The 18,497-nt window shown below is 53.2% G+C and overlaps 9 protein-coding genes across 9 annotated transcripts; 6 read left to right on the top strand and 3 right to left on the bottom strand.

Moving 5' to 3' along the window:
- Nucleotides 1-5: 5 nt before the first annotated feature.
- On the top strand, nucleotides 6-2,685 carry UMAG_10251 (uncharacterized protein; the record flags this gene model as incomplete). The annotated part of the gene is made up of 2 exons (XM_011389646.1): nucleotides 6-2,305; nucleotides 2,409-2,685. The coding sequence occupies 2 exons, from the start codon at nucleotides 6-8 to the stop codon at nucleotides 2,683-2,685; spliced, it is 2,577 nt and encodes an 858-aa protein (XP_011387948.1).
- A 1,089-nt stretch (nucleotides 2,686-3,774) lies between these two features.
- On the top strand, nucleotides 3,775-4,497 carry UMAG_01820 (uncharacterized protein; the record flags this gene model as incomplete). The annotated part of the gene is made up of 1 exon (XM_011389466.1): nucleotides 3,775-4,497. The coding sequence occupies one exon, from the start codon at nucleotides 3,775-3,777 to the stop codon at nucleotides 4,495-4,497; it is 723 nt and encodes a 240-aa protein (XP_011387768.1).
- A 497-nt stretch (nucleotides 4,498-4,994) lies between these two features.
- Nucleotides 4,995-6,344, bottom strand: UMAG_01821 (putative alpha-1,2-mannosyltransferase; the record flags this gene model as incomplete). Its single annotated transcript, XM_011389467.1, has 2 exons — nucleotides 4,995-5,393; nucleotides 5,556-6,344. 2 exons carry the CDS (start codon nucleotides 6,342-6,344, stop codon nucleotides 4,995-4,997), a joined length of 1,188 nt encoding a protein of 395 aa, XP_011387769.1.
- A 1,114-nt stretch (nucleotides 6,345-7,458) lies between these two features.
- Nucleotides 7,459-8,421, top strand: UMAG_10252 (uncharacterized protein; the record flags this gene model as incomplete). The annotated part of the gene is made up of 2 exons (XM_011389647.1): nucleotides 7,459-7,501; nucleotides 7,586-8,421. The coding sequence occupies 2 exons, from the start codon at nucleotides 7,459-7,461 to the stop codon at nucleotides 8,419-8,421; spliced, it is 879 nt and encodes a 292-aa protein (XP_011387949.1).
- A 403-nt stretch (nucleotides 8,422-8,824) lies between these two features.
- Nucleotides 8,825-10,314, top strand: UMAG_10253 (methionine aminopeptidase MAP1; the record flags this gene model as incomplete). The annotated part of the gene is made up of 4 exons (XM_011389648.1): nucleotides 8,825-9,010; nucleotides 9,173-9,241; nucleotides 9,321-9,472; nucleotides 9,558-10,314. 4 exons carry the CDS (start codon nucleotides 8,825-8,827, stop codon nucleotides 10,312-10,314), a joined length of 1,164 nt encoding a protein of 387 aa, XP_011387950.1.
- A 440-nt stretch (nucleotides 10,315-10,754) lies between these two features.
- On the top strand, nucleotides 10,755-11,828 carry UMAG_10254 (uncharacterized protein; the record flags this gene model as incomplete). The annotated part of the gene is made up of 1 exon (XM_011389649.1): nucleotides 10,755-11,828. One exon carries the CDS (start codon nucleotides 10,755-10,757, stop codon nucleotides 11,826-11,828), a length of 1,074 nt encoding a protein of 357 aa, XP_011387951.1.
- A 346-nt stretch (nucleotides 11,829-12,174) lies between these two features.
- Nucleotides 12,175-12,858, bottom strand: UMAG_01823 (uncharacterized protein; the record flags this gene model as incomplete). Its single annotated transcript, XM_011389468.1, has 1 exon — nucleotides 12,175-12,858. One exon carries the CDS (start codon nucleotides 12,856-12,858, stop codon nucleotides 12,175-12,177), a length of 684 nt encoding a protein of 227 aa, XP_011387770.1.
- Nucleotides 12,859-14,366: 1,508 nt separating this feature from the next.
- UMAG_01824 (uncharacterized protein) lies at nucleotides 14,367-15,290 on the top strand (the record flags this gene model as incomplete). Its single annotated transcript, XM_011389469.1, has 1 exon — nucleotides 14,367-15,290. One exon carries the CDS (start codon nucleotides 14,367-14,369, stop codon nucleotides 15,288-15,290), a length of 924 nt encoding a protein of 307 aa, XP_011387771.1.
- Nucleotides 15,291-15,342: 52 nt separating this feature from the next.
- On the bottom strand, nucleotides 15,343-16,110 carry UMAG_12165 (uncharacterized protein; the record flags this gene model as incomplete). Its single annotated transcript, XM_011389825.1, has 1 exon — nucleotides 15,343-16,110. The coding sequence occupies one exon, from the start codon at nucleotides 16,108-16,110 to the stop codon at nucleotides 15,343-15,345; it is 768 nt and encodes a 255-aa protein (XP_011388127.1).
- Nucleotides 16,111-18,497: the final 2,387 nt, after the last annotated feature.

Consider the following 18,497-nt stretch of genomic DNA (forward strand, 5'->3'; position numbering starts at 1 on the left):
CCACCATGACACAAAGTCTCACTCCACCGTTGAGCAACGGCTCAACGTCCAGCTCAAATGATAGCCCAGGTGAGCTAGCACCTGCCTACGAATTCACCGACTCTGCTACTCCTGCACCTGGTCCTTCCGGCGAGGTCGACCGCATTGCCTCTATACTGGCCAACGCCTCCCTCAAGATCTGCGATGGACCCGGCCTGGCGCCTCACGAGCGTAAAGAGCTTGAAAAGGCCATCAGCGAAGGCGTTCGAATCGGCTACAGAAATGTCAAAAAGCAGCTCTGCACCCTCGATCAGCTCAAAGACCATCTCAAGCTTCTCGACGTCTTTGATCGACTACGTCAGGCTGTTCATGACGGCACCGAGTACTTTGACTATCCCACTTGCCACCAAGATGCAGGTCACATCGACGAGCCCGGCATCCAGGCACCCCCTCCACCCTACCATCCAGTTGCGGAGCCACTCCAACCTATCAGCTCCAAGACGGGTCACCGCCCGACTCAGCAGGAAGCTGATGAGGCTCAAGCCGAGATGAGCCAGCAGCTCCTCCGAGAACGTCGTTGGAACATCTATCTCAATCGCGCTGCTTACCGTCTCGAGCTCTATTGCACCAATGTGCTCGCTTCTGAACCGCTCGCTACCTACTATAACACGGTGCTCAAACCAAAACGTGCTCAGGATCGGCCTGACCACCAAAATACCCTTCTTGAAGGCTTTGAGCTTCCCGACTTTGCCCTTCCACCTATCGATGTTGCACTTATGCTTCACGCTTACCATCTCAACCCGCTCCGCAAGGAAGAAGATTCGCAACGCCTTCGCAGCCGATTCTCCCTCTCCTTGTTCGACTATCCGCTTCATCAGCTCGCCAAGCGCATTCATCCAACTCTTCCCATTTTCAACGACGTCGAGCTAGCAAAGGCCTACTGGCTCGAATCTATCACCACCCAGCGCTCCAAGCAGCCATGGGATCTCTGCCTGCAACCGCCTCCCGGCCCTCCTACCAACGCCCAGGAGACGCACGGCGGTACCATCTTTGGTCTTCGGATCGAGTGCCCTCGCTGCTCAGCGCCTCAATACATCCCCTGGACCGGCGTTGGCGACCGGCCGAACCAAGTCGGCATTGGCGAAACCGGCTGGGAGCGCCTTTGCACCAACACCACCAACTGCGCCCAACCCATCACTGCCGACCATCTCCAGATGCGTCGCTTCCTCAACGACTATACAGTTTGGCGAAGATCGCCTGGTCGACCCAATGCCGAAAGAGGTGTCTTTTTTATGGCCGGCACCATGCTCGGCGACACGGACAAGAAACGCCCCTCCCAAGACTACTTTGGAGAGGCCCTCCTCCTGCCCATATTCCGCCACGAGAAACCCAGTCAAGCTGGTCACACAAGATTTCACAATCCTACAAATTGGAAACACCTACTGGAAATCAACAATGTGGCCGCTCGGTGCGACTACAGTATGACCGCCTTCCGTCGGTGGTTCGAGGAACGCTGGCTGAGTTCCGCCGTCCAGCCCATGATCAAGATGCCCCAACACAAGGCACAGCAGATGACACGCATTGCTATACTCATGCGCTGCTACCAGAACGGTAATGCTGCCGCGTACGGCGAAGGCCTCTGTGACGTCGTCGATGCAGTCAAGCGCCAAACGAGCTTCAACATCGAGATGGAGAAGCTCGGATGGTCCAAACACCATCATCTCCTAGACCAGGGTGTGCTAGATGACGTCCTTTCTCGTAGCTTGATTCGCTACAGCAAATTTATGGACTTGATGGCGTCCACTCACACGCTGCTCACGCCAACGCTCGATATCGATCTCTGCTGGCACACACACCAGCTACAAGCTCGTTACTACGACCAAACTTTCGACATCGTTGGCCGCTTCATCAACCACGACGACGCCATCGAGACGGGAATTCTCAAAGATGCCTTTGACCGCACTGCCGCGCTCTGGAAGCAACGTTACAGTCAGCCTTACTCGCTCTGCGGCTGTGTGTACAACAATCCGGGAGCCATAAAAAAGCTCAAGGCTCTGCTCGGCAGTAGTAACAGCGGTGCCGTTGTTGATTCATCCGAAGCAACTTCAGGATTCACGAAGCGCCTAAAGGGAAAGTGGCGAGCCTCAAAGGCACTTCCAGGCGACGAGCGGGACGACGCAGCCATCTGGCAGGACGCCACTCATCCCAGTGCCCACTCGGCTGTGATTGTCAAAGAGGAGGAGCACCGTCATGACAGGCTTCGTGAAGAGATGGTCAAGGAGTGGGCACGGGCGAAGCGCCGAGAAGGCCACGAAAGTGCATTTGTGTAAGTCGTCCTTGATCCCACCAAGTCGACGCCAACATGGTGACGTCCACACATCTTATTGACTTTTTTTTTTTGGGCATGTCGGTTCATTTCTTCTGAACAGGTTCGGATACAACACTCCCGGTCTGTATCCGTTTTACTACAGCCCACTTTACAACACCCACTATGTCAGCCGAGGATCGACTGGCGATGCTACTCTTGATGCTTACAGCAAATATGGTGTCTACGGACTGTCAACCATCACTGTTAATGGCGCGGGAAGCTTGATGGCTAGTACTGCGTTTGCCGCCGGCGTTGGATGCGGTGGCGGTGGTGGAGGGTGCGGGGGTGGAGGCGGAGGAGGGGGGTGTGGCGGTGGTGGTGGTGGTGGCGGCTGCTAAGATATGGTATCGTCCTGTAGCAGTTTATCAAGAGTGCACTGCTGGTGACACACTCTCTTTGTCAATTGAGATCGCCACTGATTACATCCGCACCCTCTTTTGGTGACTCTAGATTTGCATCAAAGCAGGTCCGTAATTTTGTTTTCGCGGATCTGATTGAGTGGGTTTTACTTGCTTTTTTGACCACCATCGTCGCAATCAAGCCAACGAGACGAAACCGACGTCCTCACGGAGAAATGGACAGAGCCTCCCCAGACTGTCCAAGAACAGGGGGCCGTCAATCTAATTACTGGCAACGCAAAGGAGCACAAGTTGAAGCACAGGCTCGCTTCTGGTCCATCAGATCCCTGAGATGAACAAAAGCCAAACGCCAAGATCGTGTGTCCCACCCCGACTGACCCCGGCTGTTCTCGAAAGTTGTGAAACTGACGCTCTTGACCCACCGCACTCACGTTGTGGGTCGGCGAGAAACGAAAGGCGCGATGGCGTGCGCTCAGTGCGTCTCCTCGACGAAAGCTTCAGCAAGACCTGGATAATCTGACACTCATCTCTGCGAGCTCGGATCGTCTCGCTCCGCCTCCGGGCGTTTTCCCCACCCCGATCCCGGCATCTTGACCCACTGTCCTGCGGCGGTGGGTTCACTTGAAGCGGAAACAGTGTGGTTTGCGATGCATGTCGTGAGCACGGTTATGAATGTGCTATCAATTCGCCAAATCAGGGAGTGGAATGAAGCTGATGAAGGTGTGTTATCGTAATGAGAGTGTCCCACCTTTTCGTGACGGCATGAGTGCGTGCGCAAACAGCGCGTATGAGGTTCTCTGGTTGCAAGGCACTCGTGACTGGTGATGTGGGCGATATCGTCGCGAGTGTCAGAGACACTCCGAGGCTTGCTGATGGCTTCGAAACAGTCACCACTTGTGATGAACTCCCGAAACGTCTCTTGGAGAGTCCTTGACATCTACTTAAGGAGACCACTCGAGCTCCGACCAGACCACATCCTCACCCTCATCCTCACCTTCTCTCCGAATCCCTTCTATAGCTCGCTCAAATCTCCCCTGTTCACATACTCTGCTCTCGATCCTAGTCAAGATGAAGTTTGAATTTGGTGCCCTTGTCTGCGTTGCCGCTGCGCTAATGCCAGCTGCTCAGGCCGCCGTTGACATCACTTTTACCTCGGGAAAGTTCAACCGCCGTGATGACAGCACTGTTGTGAAGCAGAAGAACCCCGAGTTTGGCATGAACCTGGCCAACCAGTACATCATCCGAAAGGGCGCTGGTCTCCCCCCGGCCAAGGACGTCAAGGAGACTTACCCCGAGTGCAAGTGGAGGCACTACGCTGGCAGCTTTGGCTGGCTGGACGACTACAACGTCCAGTGCTACCTGTCGCCTTCTTACAAGTTCCACGCTCACTCGATCGCCAAGGCGTTCAAGGCCGAGCCCAGCACCAAGGCTGGCGCTTGCTTTGACACTGCCAACACCGACCAGTTCCCCGAGGGTGTTCCCAAGTACTCGATTGGTGTTCCTTACCTCTACATGAACAACCTGTACGACCGACGCTGCAAGGTGCGCGCCATGGTCAAGATCCCCAAGACCGACGAGCACGAGGAGAAGTGGGTTCAGGCGTGGGTCATCGACCACAACCTTGGTAACTGGGACAAGGACGGCAAGGAGAACGACGCGTACCCCAAGGATGGCGTTCTGATCGACACCAACATGTACGAGCAGTTCTTTGACAAGAACAAGAAGGTGCCCGACTACTCCAAGACCGTTCCCGTCGAGTGGTTCTTCCTCGACATCAACACCGTGGGTTAGTTGGATTTCTCCCTATTCAGCTTCTGCGAATCCTGAATTTGGCTTCACTGGTCTACGTGTAGCTTGCTCTCCAATTTTCACTCTTGTCCTCCTGTCCTTCTTCTAAACCGCTTCTTTGTTTGCGTTTGCCCTTTGCACCTCTTCAGGCGTCGATGCAAAGTGCAACTGATCAGATCGAGCCACTTCCGGCCATCGCTATTTGGCATTCTGATCTGCCCTGCACCTTCGTGTGCGCTTTTTTCCCCTGTCTTCGTTTCGTGATTGCAATGACACGCGTTGGTGTCTCTTGATCATTCTAAGTCTGTGCTTGACTTGTCAAAGCTGAGCCATTCACGATTGCAACAGCCCAGCGCTGCACGACAAGACACTGACTGATAGCGCTGACTCTCGATACTTCGAAAAGGACGGCTACACTCGTGACTTACGACTCGTGAAGGTAAGTAATAATTTTACAAGCAACTTAATTAATTTATTATATATGCTGGCCGTTGGGGTGTTCAATCGTCGGCTTTTCTGAACTCATCTCTGGCCGCAGTCGAATTCCTACCGTTGACCTCGAGAAAGTTGTATAGACAGGAATGGCGACCGTCATCAAAAGCAAACGACGTTTCGTGCGCACAGTAGCATCGTGACTTTCCGGTGTGCGGCGAGATTGCGTTCTGCTTGGACACCTTTGGACAATGCAGGATGGGATGGTGGAGGTAGCCGATGTTGTCAAAATAGTGCACCTCGGATTTGTCGAGCAGGAGCGAGGCAGCGATAGAATGAACAGGCGCATCGCCCCATCGCTCGTAGAAGAAACCTCCGGCTTGATCGAGGTGATCAAAGTAGGAAAGATAGGCTTCGGAGCGGTAAAAGTCCATATCAGCGATCTCTAGGTTGGACCAGTAGTGGCACTGTACGAAACGAAATGAAATGAGTCGCAACCAAAGACCCAAGGCATGGTCTGAAGATAAGCAAGTGCAGCAAAACAACGAGGGGGTGGGCCAAAGCCTGAGAATGAGACGGAGACCGAGGCGAGCAGAGCAGAGCAAGCAACGAATCGATTGGCCACATACCATGTTGTATCCGCGTCCGTTGTTGTCAGTGACAAAACCAAACATGTTGTTGGGAACGAGTAGGCCAGGATTCTTTTCATACCACTGGCGCACATGTACCCAGAGCGTTCGAACCGTGCCTGGGATATCGTGCATCGCCAGCACAAAGCCGTACTTTTTCTTGTTCTGTTGCATAAAACGAAACGGGTCGTAGTCGGTCAAATCGCAAAAGTATTTAACGTCGGGCTCGACCCTCCAATAGTACTTGTACCTGAGCAAGAGTGGATGTCTGAAAAAGAAACCAGACTGAAACCTGCACATTTGCCTATACGACTTGGAGCCTCCGTAGGGCATACCGGTCTTCTTTGCTCGGTCCCATGATTTCTGTGCTTTGCCCAGGTCAATGCTCGAAGGGATGTCCCAATGCTCTGCGGGCACTTGGCCGAATTCGACGCTCGACGAGACGGCTCGGGTGACGTGCAGCTTGAACTTTTCCGAGAAAGGTTGGTCGTTCAAAAAAACATAGGGATATCGATGATGTGGTCGATCGTTGAAGGTGCTCTCGAGCAGTTGAAGACTAGCGAGGATTCCATTGAGCTCTCCTTCACGACAAAGAATAACGAAGGTTGCGTTGGCTTTGGGCGTGTTTGCATATGCGATTAGGTCGACAGCTTTCGACGAAGAAGAGGACCATGAAGAGCGCAGCGTGTCCACCTGGTTGTGATATGCGGTGGATGTGTAGCTGGCCAGGTAGTGCAGCGAGAGAAGTGTGACCAGCACCAGCGCGACGTAGCGCAAGGTGAGGTTCATGATGCCGGTCTTGATGTCGTGCCGAGCATGTGGGGCGTGATCTGCAATGGCGCTGCGGATCGTCAGCGCGGCCGGTGAATGATGCTTGCTTGCTTGCGTGTGCTGTTCGAAGGTATCGACGTCGATTGCAGGAGGTTAGGGGCAAAGACCCGACAGGAGTTGGCCTTGCGTTGCCATTGGGTCACCATCCGTTCCGGCCCACTCGAAGGAACCCAAGAAGAATAAGGGGGAACAAGGAGAAGCGCGGCATCACGCATCTCCAGGGTTGTCGACCAATATAATCACACTGTGCTGACCACGCATGAAATCAAGTCGAATCGTGAATTGCTTCGCTCTCGCTAAGCCGTGAGCTGTTCAATCGCCTATGTTTGGATCGTCTTGGCACATTCGTGATTCACGCTCATGACTGGCGTTGACAAGGAGAATCACGAATCTATTTTGGAGCGCACAACGTCTGCTAACTTAGGGCCCCTTCCTAGTCGTTCTGCCCGTTGGACATGTTGGCGAAAAGTGGCTGACTAGTCACGAGTATTCACGATTATTAACTTAAGTCACGAGTTATTAAACGCGCTTGTTGCCTTTGACATTCACGACGAGAAGCACTCATTATTTGCTTGACAGCAAGCAACATCTCAGGTGCGGACACCACGCCTCGACCTCCGTAAGAGACGGTTGGTGTTTTGAAGGTTCAGCACGGCCTGCCGGTCACTATGGCTCTTCGCTAACTGCACAACAGCCAGTCACGAGTCACGATCGCGGATCGTGGATCACGGATCACGGATCGGTATTCGTGATTCGCGTTGTCGAAGTCTCACACTTTAACACGGAAAAAGATATTCGTGATTCACAGGCTCGTGCGCTGGGGTTGTCTTGCTTTTGGCGGCCGAAAGAATGCTAAAGTCCACCGGGTATCGAGGGACTTTCTGGCCCGGCTACTTGTCGCCTACAGCTCTTCGGACGTGACCCCGCAAGACTTCAGGAAGGTCTAAGTCAGCGTGTGCCCAACGCCCCAAGCCGTACTACCGCTATCGTATTTAAGCCAGACATTCCCGTATCATCTAATTCGGCCTGCCATCAACCCACTTCCAAGGACGACGATATTCGTGCGCTCACAATGTCGCAACGAGTCTCTCAGATTGCTGGCCATCTTTCCGGCCGTAAGTGTGTTTTGGCGTGTTTGCGGTGATCGCGTGCACTATTGACCAACTTGATTGAAATTTGTCGACATTCTTCTGTTGCAGCTGCCCCGCTTCTCAAGGGCCAGGTTGCCATCATCACTGGTGCCGGTCAGGGCATCGGCGAGGCCACTGCAAAGCTGTTCGCTAGCCACGGCGCTCACGTTGTCGTCTCGGATCTCGACGCTAAAAAGGCACAGGATGTAGCCGCTCAGATCACCAAGTCTGGCGGAAGTGCAATCGCTCTGGCTGGCAACGTAATGGACAAGGACTTTGGCGAGCGTGTGGTCAAGGCTGCTGTCGACAAATGGGGCAAGCTCAACATTATTGTCAACAACGCTGGCTTCACCGCCGACAAGATGGCGCACACTACCGATGACGCTACCTTCCAGCTGATGCTCGACTGTCACATCACTGCTCCCTTCCGCATCATCCGCGCTGCAGCTCCTTACTTCCGCATCAAGGACGAGAGCAAGCGCGAAAACATGGCCATCGTCAACGTATCGTCCACCTCGGGCACCCACGGAAACGTCGGACAAGTCAACTACTCGGCCGCCAAGTCTGGTGTGCTCGGCTTGACTAAGACCATGTGCAAGGAGTGGGGTCCGTTCGGCGTCCGTGTCAACTGCGTCGCTTTCGGCTGGATCAACACGCGTCTCACACAGGCCAAGGAGGCCGGGGCTTCCATCGAGATTGACGGAAAGAAGATCGCCCTTGGTATCCCGGGCCGTCCCACCGGTGGCGACTCCAAGCAGCAGTCGGTCACTGCTGTCGCCGACATTCCTCTCCGCAGACCAGGTGACGCTGAAGAGGCTGCCGCCTCGATTCTCTTCCTTGCCAGCCCTCTCGCCTCTTACGTCTCTGGCCAGATTCTCGAGGTAACTGGTGGTCGAGGTATCTGAAAATCTATCGCTGCGGCCTGCAGCATCTGTATCTATCTATCATCTTGGCATCGTACTAAAGCCTCAGAGGCTTTATCCAACAGAAGGCGACGTAATGCCTGGCTGTGTATGGTCTTGAACGACGACACGTGAGAGGTGCGACAAAAGTGAGGTTGTTGTCCAGCTCATCTTAACATCGACTCTCAAATTTCACAGTTTCCCATGTCCCACGGAGAAATTCACGATTCGGTCCCCGTGGCAATGCTGCGTGCTGCCTGAGTCGTGAGTGGAGAAAGTCCTTTTTTTGTTTTTGTTTTTGTTTTTTTTTTTTTGGAAATGCACATGTTGAGGTGACTTCACGATTTTGCATTTGGTATCTTTGAAGCTTCTAACCATCATACCTCTGTGGCACCGCGTCCTAAACATGCCGCCAACAGCTACCAATCAGGGCAGCAGCGACGATAAAGCTGCTGCCAGCACGTCCACTTTCGATCCATTCGCCCATATTCGAAGCTTCAAGTACTCGGGCTCGCTCAAGGCGGTCTATCCTTTGAGTCCCAAACCCAAGATTCCGCCATCGATTCGAAGACCCAACTACGCCAGGGAAGGGGTGAGAATGTGGTTGAGCTTCTGGTGGCAGGTCAGAATTCCACTTTTGGCCGTCTCTCTGCCATTTGTATCTATGAGGCGAGCCCGATTTGCTGACGTCCCAGATGCAACCACTCTGCTTGCATTTCTGCTGCTTGGCCTTGCGCTCGACTCGTTCAAACAGTTCCTCGAGTCAAGAAACATAAAGGTCAACAACAAGGCCGATCAGGACGGCGTGAGGAAAGCTGCTGCAGTAGGTATGCCGCACCATTTCATGTCGGAAGATAATCATGGTATCGTTTACTGACGTATGCGCTTTTTCCGTGATGCAGCTTGCCCGTGAGGTTCTCGAGATTGCTGCGGCCCATGCCAAGCCCGGCGTGACAACCGATGAGCTGGACAAGATTGTGTTTGCCGAGGCGATCAAGCGCGACTGTTATCCGAGTCCACTGGGCTATCACGGCTACCCCAAGAGTGTCTGCACGTGAGTTGCAAAGTAGAGCTAGACCCTATCTTGCCCCGATAGAACGCAAAGGACTGACTTTGAACTCCTGTCATGTGCCTCACAGCTCCATCAACGAAGTCATCTGCCATGGCATCCCTGATCAGCGACCTCTGGAGGATGGTGATATCCTCAACCTCGATGTCACGCTTTTCCACAAGGGCTACCACGGAGATCTGAATGCTACGTTCCCCGTCGGCAAGAAGGCGGAAGACGATGCCGAGTCGATGAAACTCATCCGAGTGGCTAGAGAGTGTCTTGATGCTGCTATCAACATTTGTGGACCTGGCGTACCCTACGGCGAGATAGGTCGTGTCATCCAGCCGCTCGCAGAATCTCAGGGCTGCGCCGTGGTCAAGAATTACACCGGCCACGGCATTTCGAACTGCTTCCACGCAGCACCGACTGTCTACCACCACGCCACCAAGAAGAGCTACGGCATCATGAAACCAGGCCACATCTTCACCATCGAGCCAATGCTCAACCTAGGCACCGAGTGGAGAGATCTCTCATGGCCGGATGACTGGACTGTAGCCACTGTCGACGGCGCACGATCAGCAGCTGCCGAAGAAACGCTCCTCATCACCGAGACTGGTGTCGAGATCCTCACCGCCAAAGGCGGTCCGCGACACATTGATACCACCGAGCGACGCAAGCTGCTCGAACAGCAGATCAAGTCGAGAGAGGAGAGGAAGAAGCGACGAAAACTCGATAACGGTGGTGCCAGCACGCCGGTTTCGGACACTGCGACAGAAACACCAGCCCCCGAAAACACCAACGTAACCACGAAAATCGCTTCTGGTCCTGCTGTTCCAGAGAGCTGAGACGATCGCTATCTGTCTGGCGCTGCATTGATCAAAGAGTTGGTCAGCTTTGCCAGATTTGTAATTTTAGCCACAACCGATGTTTTTGATATGTGCCGCTGCTGCTGCTTTGTCCGCTTGTGGAGATCGCGATGAACCTTTAGATGTTGATGGTTTGCTCGATTTGTGAGCTGGAAGCCGTCGAATCCGTTCTTGGTCCCGAGTCGCTTTGCCAGCAGCTCTCGAAACCAAGCTACCCCGCGCCGGGATCTTTGAGCCTGCTTACCGCTTTTCTTACCGGGTCAACGACGGGATTTTGTTCGGCTTCCAAAATTCCTTGATTCCGCTTTGCTCAATCTATGCTCGGCGCATGGTGGGAAAAGTGACCATTTTCAGAAAAGATGAGCGTGTATCTCGGTGTTGATCTTGCTTGATTACCAACGGTATCTCTGGATTTCGATATGCTCACGCTCTTGCGAAGCGACTGCCTGCGTGGCGCTCTGCGCTCATCAAACAGGATAACCAGCGTAGGAGGAGGAGGTGCGAAGCGATTGATCTCGACGCCGTCTTCCGATCCTACCATCTCGCATGCAGCCGCTGCGACCAACAAGACGGTCAAGCTCGATTTCGAGGCGTACGAGCCTACAGAGGAGCAGCTCAAGAAGCGACGGACTGAAGTGCCGATTTCGTCGCTCGTCGTATGTCATGGGCTGTTTGGATCTAAGCAGAATTGGCGATCGTTGGGACGCGCCATGTCGGCTCGCTTTGGCGTTCCGGTATTTGCGCTCGACCTACGCAACCACGGCACCTCGCCTCACATTGACGGCCTCGCTTACTCGGACATGGCGCAGGACGTGATCGAGTTCATGTCGTCCCATAATCTCACCAATGTGGGTCTTATCGGTCATTCCATGGGTGGAAAAGTGTCGATGAGCGTAGCGTTGCACCCGGATCTGCCCTCGGGAATGGTGCGCAACTTGGTGAGTGTCGATATGTCTGCTAAGCGCGGTCCTCTCTCGCCCGAGTTCGAACGTTACATAGACGCGATGATCGAGATCCGCGATAAGCCCTGTCGAAGTCGCAACGAAGCCGACACCATCTTGCAAGCCACCGAGCCGGATCTGGGCGTCCGTCAATTCCTGCTCACCAACCTCACGCGCGACCCACCAGGCGCAGAAACCTGGAGTTGGCGTATCCCCGTCGATCTTATCCGCAAAAACATCGCACAGATCGGCGATTTCCCCTACAACCCTCCGCAAGCATCTAGCCAAGACATCGTCGGCGCAGACGCCAATGCTCCAGAACGAAGCTGGCACGGCGAAACTCTGTTCGTCAAGGGCTCGAAAAGCAAGTACGTCAACCGAAGGAATATTCCTACGAATCAGAGATACTTTCCCAATTCCAAACTCGTTCACATGCAGACCGGTCACTGGTGTCAAGCGGAGAAACCGAACGAGTTTGTTCAGGTTGTAGAGGACTTTCTGACAGGCAGGACACACGACGAGACGCAGCAGGCGTTGAAGCCGCGTTCCTAAAAAATGCTATCTTTCTTACCTCGACTCACATGGAAGCGTGACAAACCAATCGAGATGCCTTACATCGTTATCTCAGAAACAGCTCGGTCGGTCGATCAGAGCGGGCAAGTGATGCAAAGAAGTGTGTATTTGAGGTGTTCCCAAGAACAGGCAAAGGCATTGCTACAATTCGTGTGAAAAGGGTGCTAAAGAGAGGAGACGGAGGAATATGCAGCAAGTGTATGGAGTGACAAAGAGACGAAGAGGAGCCAGACAAAGTATTGGGCCGACCAGGGTGCAATGTATATTCATTACAGACCTGTGGACTGTCAGACAAACACGACAAGGATGCAGCAGTAAGAGAGCCTTAGTTGGTGGTGGAGGTGGTGTTGGCCCTGCAATCGTAAACAATATCTACACCAACACCTTTCGTGCTCGAGTAGATGCGGTTCGAAATGAAATCGTCGGGGTCTCTGCTTCCGTCGATGCAGTCGTAGCTGGCGCAGTCGATGGTAGCTGCATCACTCGTGTCGCTATTATCGTCGAATCTAGCCTTGACTGGATACAGGAACTTTTTACCGTACATGGCGTCCAAGTTGATGTAGCTTCGCACCGTTTTGCTTGGGTTGGGCTGGAAAGTTAGATCGACAGACTGACACTTGTCGCCATACTTGCCACAGCCTTCGCCGGCGAGGTAGACCGAACCAATAAAGTCGGCAGGCACGACCATGGTGCCCGGCGGAGACGGCGTGAAATGACCCTTGCTGCCTGAGGTGCCGGAGATCTTGGGACGAACAGGCGCAGGACAACCAAGTAGAGTGAAGCGGATCTCGTGTCGGCCATCACGTTGAGGCTTGTGCGTCAGAGGTTCTGAAGCAGCATCGTACGTACCAGGAGACGTGGATGCTTTGGAATCTGTCGAGGTAGGACGCATGGGAGAGGAAGTGTCGTACGGTTCCACTTTGGGAGTTGCACTTGTCGCTGCACCATACGCACAAGAAGCGATGAAAAGGCCAAAGGCGACGCTGGCTAGCAATAATCGTACATGCATCTTGTTGGAAAGCACTTGGGAGGAACGGTTGCCGACGAGGAAGAGCTGCCGAGTAACGGGCCGTCTTGTTGATATTGGGAGAGAAGCAATCCAACGGCACGAACAGCAGGAATCACTGGACAGTTGAAGAGAAAGGATTCACAGGATAGAGACTGATGGTGATCAAGGTAACAGTGTATCGAAGGATGACCTTGCGTGGATCAGCAACCGACTCAGAGCTTCAAAGCACGCAGAGGCACTGCATCGACAGTCAGCTGCTATGCCATGAGGCAGGCTTCAAGCAAATAGTTAATCAGCAGTGGGACCACAACTTGCTTCAAAGAAAAGGTAGCTCCATGCGCTGGTCTTGGAGTCAATCTGCCAGCATTGAGCATGTCAAAGATCCTTGGGCTTGGACCACAATCATGCATGGGTCAATCTCTCTCTCTCTGCCTTGGACTGAATCTCCATGACTCGTTGTACGCTTTTTGACTCAAGCAGGTCTCTGATCTGCAATGCCTATCGTTCCCAAAGACCCTTGGGTCCAAATGCCAGCATGGAAAGAAAGAGAAGCCAAGAACGACCATTTGCGGGTCGAGCTGACAGAGGCAATCACGAGTCCTGCGGTATCCAATGAGTTAAACGCCGCACACATTCCACATTTCGGCTAGACGCGCATCGCATGTTGAGCTCACGTCAACGCCAAGCTGGCTCTCTGTGGATCGACACTGTGACTTGCTTTCAATGCTGAGGCGTCACATGCGGCCCGCAGCTTTGTCGGCAGTCGATGCGGTGCAAGCCGCCGGGGCATGCACGGTTTCCATCCCGCTTTAGAATCGACAGCGACGGGCTCCCGCGACCGCAGCTTCTAGCTTGCGAAGCGTATCCTGACGTCACTCACGATTCTGCAGGTGGGAAAGCCCGCACACTAACGACAAATGGTGTAAGAATCTGCCAGCACACCCGCGAGTAGTCGCCGCAAATCCCCTAGCGCACTCCGCAGATGCCTCCCTTGACCCTGAATGGTCAGTCCCCCACTTGCTTGTGTATCGCCCAAATGAGCTCTCCATCACGCCCTGGTGGAGAATTCTGCTTGGGTGCGGACCCGTCTCCAGCACAGACGGTCATCCCAAGCTCTGGTTTTTGGCGCCTGCCGGCTGCATATAAGGAGGTCGTTTGGTCGATATCACCATGGGAGGCTCGTGGAAGCAGAACGTCGAGTTTCGGCTGTTCATGGTTGCTTTTCGTACACAGTCCGTTGCAAGGGCCTAACAGCCTAACATTCGTGATTTACGATTCGACTGCCCACGTCTCGGTCCACGGTCACACGTGTTTCCCCCTTCCCCACAATTCCATTCGTGATTCAGAGAATAATACGGATTGGCAGCTTTGAGATCAGACCACTCTTGACTCGCACCGACCTCCAAGCTCCAAGCTCCAACCTCGAAGCATCCTGGTTCCTGTTTCTTCGCGTTTAATTTCTACGATTACCACAGTCTCCTCTTTGATGCATTTTGCTTGCACTCAGAATGGCATCGAAGATCGCGGCAAATGCACCGCTCGTAGCGGTTGACGTGTTTGGTCAGCATGTGGTTCAAGAGCTCAAGACATTCCGCTCGCGGATCCCTGCGAAAAGTGGGACCGCGCCGCTGTTTGTGGCTATGCAAGGTCCGCAGGGGTCGGGCAAGACGACAGTGACTCGCTCGCTCGTACAGCATCTCGAATCAATCGGACTGACGGTTGGGGTACTTTCAACGGATGATCTTTACCACACACATGAAAATCTGCGGCGCGTAGCAGAGGAGAGCGCAGCGAATCCGCTTCTCTCGGGTCGAGGCCAGCCTGGAACGCATGATATCGAGCTTGGCACTCAGATCCTTGACCAAGTGTACAACATCAATACGCCGCGTGCAAGTACGCAGAACGCAGTGGTTCAATTGCCAGTATTTGACAAGAGCTTGTTCAACGGCGAGGGCGATCGAGCACCATGCTCGGATACGGCTCCGACAGTAGCACCGCCATTAGATGTGTTTATATTAGAAGGCTGGAGCATGGGATTCTCACCAATGTCAGCCGCCGAAGTGGAGTCGAAACAAGCAGCGAGTAGCCCAGATTCGCCTTTGCGGCGCTACACTCTGGATGCACTGCAGCAGATCAATCGCAACCTGGGAGCGTACACAGCATGGTACACCCACTTCAATGTCTTTCTGCAGATCCGGCCGACAGATCTCGAGAATGTGTACATCTGGCGAACGCAGCAGGAACATGCGATGAAGGCCAGAAACGGTGGGTTTGGCATGTCGGATGATGGCGTAAAGGCTTTTGTCGAGCGATACATGCCTGGCTACCACCTGTTCCTGGATACGATCCAGCAGAACGAGCAATGGAAGGGAAAGGGCAAGACTATCACCATCGACATAGATCGCACGATCGTCGAGGTGCACGATTGGTAGCTGCTACGTCAGGACAGCAGGCTGTGATGTTTGGAGTGTGCGAATTGCAACTCTATTCCTGGTGCAAGTGGAAGATGAGCAATAAGTTGCCGGCAGGCATATCGATCCTTTGTGATAGCGCGTATCCGTGCCTGGCTGCTAGCGGAACAAGCTGGTTCTGAAGATCCCTCAAACCAAATTCTGGATTCCTGCTACGGATCTCTGCGTCAAAGTTGGCATTCGCTTGGCTCGTGTACTCTCCGTTCTCGTTAAAGGCGCCATAAATGGCGATCCAGCCATGGTCTCGCCTAAGAAGGTTCCTGTAGCCCTGCTGTGTAACGTATCCGACTCTGGGGTCGAGGTGGCTGAACAGGCTTTCAGTGACGCTCCAGGGTGCAATGTGCGACAAGTTACATGCGATTACGCCGTCAAACAATCCGTCCTGCTCTGGAGCGCGCATCGACTCTTGTTTGCCGGAGACGTTGTGCACGAGTGTGAGCCAGTCATTCTGGTTGAGCACGTCAAGCGATTCTGCTTTGTCGACATTGGCAAGTTGTGCAGTGCGGAGATCGATCTGCTGTCGAGGATAGGAATCTGCTTCGCTCGGACAGAAATGACAATGAGGGTGTTTGGATGCGAGAGCGTGAATCTGGTGACCGAAGCCCGACGCCACTTCAAGAATGACGGGTCGGTGTGCAAGCGAGTCTGACGAGCAAGCCGAGACAAGTGAGGAGAGAGCTTCGGCGATCGGCTGCGAATTACGCTCCGCTGATCCGGGCAACGACCATGATGAGCGGTACTTGGCATCGCTCTCGGATGAGCCTGCTGTCTCTGTTGTCATGATGGTTTTGCAGGTCAAAGATATCCTGAGTAGTGACAGGGCATAGAAACCAGCTAGCACTGGAATGTCACTCTCATGTAGGTAGGTGCGGGGCGCAGAGGCTGTTTTGGACATCAAGTCGCGAGTCATGGGTGTTGCACGTTCGTCACGCGTGGTTTCTCGTGTCTGATTCACGACTTTTTACGATGTTATTTTGTGTTGCTCGTTGGAACAACCATTGACTTGTTATACCGGCAAGCTTTGACATGCCAATTTGATACGGATCACGTGACACCGTTCGCCAATCTCGCGTTGAACTAGACACGCACACGGAGTCTGATTCACAGACTGTGCCGGATTCACTTTGTCGTGTTGTTTTGTTTTTGGGTTTCAATCTGTCTCTCAGAACGAATCAGATCGCCGTATGCGTTTGATCGTATCCCAGAGATTGGCTGCTATGAACGGATCGGATGGATTTGGATAACTTAGCAAAGTGCACGGGAAGTCTGTGAGGCTTGTATCGAGGACGACAAAGCATCCGTAGCGACAGCAGCCACTACTACTACTACAGCTGCTGCTGCTGCTGAAAAGTGCCAACACGCTATGTGAGACAGGGGCTTTGTGTGTTCCGCTAACGCAGAGCAAACAAAACGTTAACCCTAAGGTGTGAGAATTTCGCTTTCTATTTGAACGAGAAGGAAGGCCCTGAGGAATTCCACTGTAGCCGACGGAGAAATTCATAACCATGAACCAGGCACGCGGTGTATGACGAGACAGCCAACCGAACAGGACGGAAATCGAGACGGAAATCGAGACAGGACTCGAGACAGGACTCGAGTGCACAGAGTATGACGTCTGCATAGTGTCCCGAAGCTTTTCGGTTGCTCAGGGTCTGTACGAAATCAAGAATCCAATCACGAACGCACAGCTCGGCTAGATTTCTCTTGCCGATGGAGGTCGGCTGTGCAACGCGGGCTGAAGACATTCACGATTCTTGAAACGTTTCCCACGTTGAATCTTTCGAGATCAGATCGCGAGAGCATAAGGGAGGGATGGGCTAAGACGCTTAGCGCCAATGTACGCATTGCCAAAGCAGCCTCAGCCTGATTCGATTGATGCCCAAGCAGAACGTGCGTGTAAGGACAGAGATAAGTTGACAAACGCCCATTCCAGTTACTCGCTTCGTCTGCGATTGCTCGCCTCGATTTCAATTACGTGTGAATGTTGCGCCTTACGGGAAGAACGGTTGCCCAATCGTCTTACCTATTGACGTCCATCCGCAAGGCTAGGCGTTGCGTTGCGTGGCGTGGCGTTGCATTGCATGGATGGAAGGCGAAAGCCTAACTTTCGTAATCTCATCTCATCTTGGTGTCCATGTGACCATACTAACAACGCAGCAGAGGTCCAAGCGTGCAAACTCACTCGATCCGGCGAGTGACGAGTTGAAAACTCGGACGAAAGCGAAGCGAAGCGCTAGGGCTATGACAAGCATGCATCCAACGAATCGGCGAACAACATCGCCGCTGGCTCCAAGCGGAAGCAAGACGTCAGGCACCAGAAATACGAATCGTGAATGTGAATCGTGGACAGCGACATGGACATCCCAATCGTGAATCACGAATATTCGTCTGACTCAGCTTCCATTCGTGATTCGCGATTTAACGTTAGAGAAATTTTCTTAAATATTCACGATTCAAAACGATCACGGCACTCGGATCTTTCACTAAACTTATTCGTGATTTTGCTGCTGTGCTGCTGTGCTGCTGTGCTGCCGTGCTTTTGTGTGCTTGTTTTTGGAAGGTGTTTTGTTTTCATTCACGATTTTTCAGTGTTCAACGTTTCGGGGACGTCAAAAATCGCAAAAGGACGCTGCACATCCGAATCAAGCCCGAGGGTGTTGCATGAGGACGGAATCGTGAATGCGGCTAAATCTGTTCCTCATGACATCCCGCAGAGTCGGCGATGCAATTATGAATGGGCTGCTTCAGCATACAACAGAACAAGCGCACAAGAAGAGGTACAGGTTGAGCACTTCGGGCGTCGGGAGTGTGCTGCTTGACTTTTCCAAAGTCCACGTCTAGCTGCATTAACACGCAATAGCCCCGAGCGTGGAGCATGGTAGAAATCACCAACTGCAACACAAGATGGAAGTGAATCACGAACAAGACCTTGGATATATGCTGTTGATTTCGGGGGTGACTAGGCTTGCTCTGTTTCCCTGCTTCTCCTTGATGGCCTCGCCACTCCGTTGAGCGCATGTCTAGACTTGAGCCCACCAGCTTCTGGCAACACCTTTAACATCCCGACACCACCATTTGGGCATAGTAAACGCGTAAACGCTTTACAGCTCCGAACTCCGTCAAGCAAAACACCCCGACACAGCCGCTCCTCCCTTTCCTTTCTGCTGT

The sequence above is a fragment of the Mycosarcoma maydis genome, chromosome 3 (genome assembly GCF_000328475.2).
Source record: "Mycosarcoma maydis chromosome 3, whole genome shotgun sequence".
In the NCBI taxonomy this organism is placed as follows: domain Eukaryota; kingdom Fungi; phylum Basidiomycota; class Ustilaginomycetes; order Ustilaginales; genus Mycosarcoma; species Mycosarcoma maydis.